Source organism: Perkinsus marinus (assembly GCF_000006405.1).
Source record: "Perkinsus marinus ATCC 50983 genomic scaffold scf_1104296938784, whole genome shotgun sequence".
Classification (NCBI taxonomy): Eukaryota; Perkinsozoa; order Perkinsida; family Perkinsidae; genus Perkinsus; species Perkinsus marinus.
The window spans coordinates 1-1,261 of record NW_003213317.1 but is presented as its reverse complement, the minus strand read 5'-3'; the positions used below and the strand labels follow the sequence as shown (position 1 = coordinate 1,261).

The window sequence follows — 1,261 nt, the reverse complement described above, 5'->3', positions numbered from 1 at the left end:
CTCTATTCTGATGATGATATCATCATGTCTGATGCATACAGGCTCGCTGCTTCCATGCGGTAGGAGCTCTCAGCATGATTATTCTTGTGAGTTTCAATGTTATGAGTTGTTGTCGAGTTGAGTCAAGCCGATACGATTGGTGATTCTCCGTGTGTATTGACGACAACATGAAATTGAGCTGTACTTGTGTAGTACTACTTTTTCAAAGGGCTACTGCTCGTCGTAGATGTCCGACAACAGCAGCCTCATCATCGAGAGGCGGCTGCTTCATAAGCAAACACCATCCAAGGTTGGTGACACTACTACTAAGGAGGATGATAATGCTACATCAATGGGCGCTCAAACCGAGGGAATCATGACCCGCGGGAAGGCCGCTGCTCTGGCGGCAGCAGCAACAACAACAACAGCAGACGTAGGGAGTTCCCTGAGGAGTGGTATGGACAAGGATGATACTACTCCAGTGGAGGATGCTAATGGACCTGCAACTGCCGATAGCGAGAATGCTGTAATACCCAGCGTTAAAGAGCAGCAACCTATTGAAGGTAGTAACGGCGATCTGGGTTGGCCCATCATGGCATTCAGGAGGACCAGTTGTGGGTGGCGCGGCAGCTACTCTATTGCAACAGGGGAGTAGTAGAAAGGATGCTGATGAGGCGCATGATACTGCAAAAGCTCTTGGCTTGGATCCGAACCTATCTGGTAGTACTGTCTGGGAACTGATATTGTTCGTGTCGTATAATATCGTCTCACTGTATTCAGCTACCTTGTTGCCTGCCTCGGCTCAACCTTTTCTTTCGGACATCCCTGTGGAGAAGCCTAGTGCATCTGAGATTAGACGGAACCTTACTCCTAGAGAGGCACGGCAATTAGCAGAGCTACAATACCATGAGCAGCTACGGGCATATCAGAGATGGGTAGCAGCTGTGGCTGATGCTATGAGGGATAGGGCTACTGCAACTGCAGCAGCAATGGAAGAAGGAGAACATCATGAACAAGGGGTGGATGAAGGGGATAATGGTAGTATAGATGGAAAGGAACATGTAGAGGTAGTATGGTCGTGGTCACGGGTGGGCCTGATGATAATATCAGGCAACTGAAGTGGGTAATAAGAGGAGACCTTCATCACATGGGGTAGCTGGTCATCATGATCATGTATCCTCACCAGTGAGGAAGGTTCCAAAGACTAGTCCAGCGACTAATTCACGGGAGGTGAGAGTAATACTTGTAACGCGGTCAGTTGTAAGGGTGGCATCTTCTTAGG

At 48.8% G+C, this 1,261-nt stretch overlaps 1 protein-coding gene across 1 annotated transcript; it reads left to right on the top strand.

The window, feature by feature from the left end:
- Nucleotides 1-226: 226 nt before the first annotated feature.
- On the top strand, nucleotides 227-1,017 carry Pmar_PMAR012843 (hypothetical protein; the record flags this gene model as incomplete). The annotated part of the gene is made up of 3 exons (XM_002782567.1): nucleotides 227-542; nucleotides 583-699; nucleotides 760-1,017. Coding segments are annotated over 3 exons (691 nt in total), but the record flags the coding sequence as incomplete, so codon positions are not given.
- Between the last annotated feature and the right edge of the window lie 244 nt (nucleotides 1,018-1,261).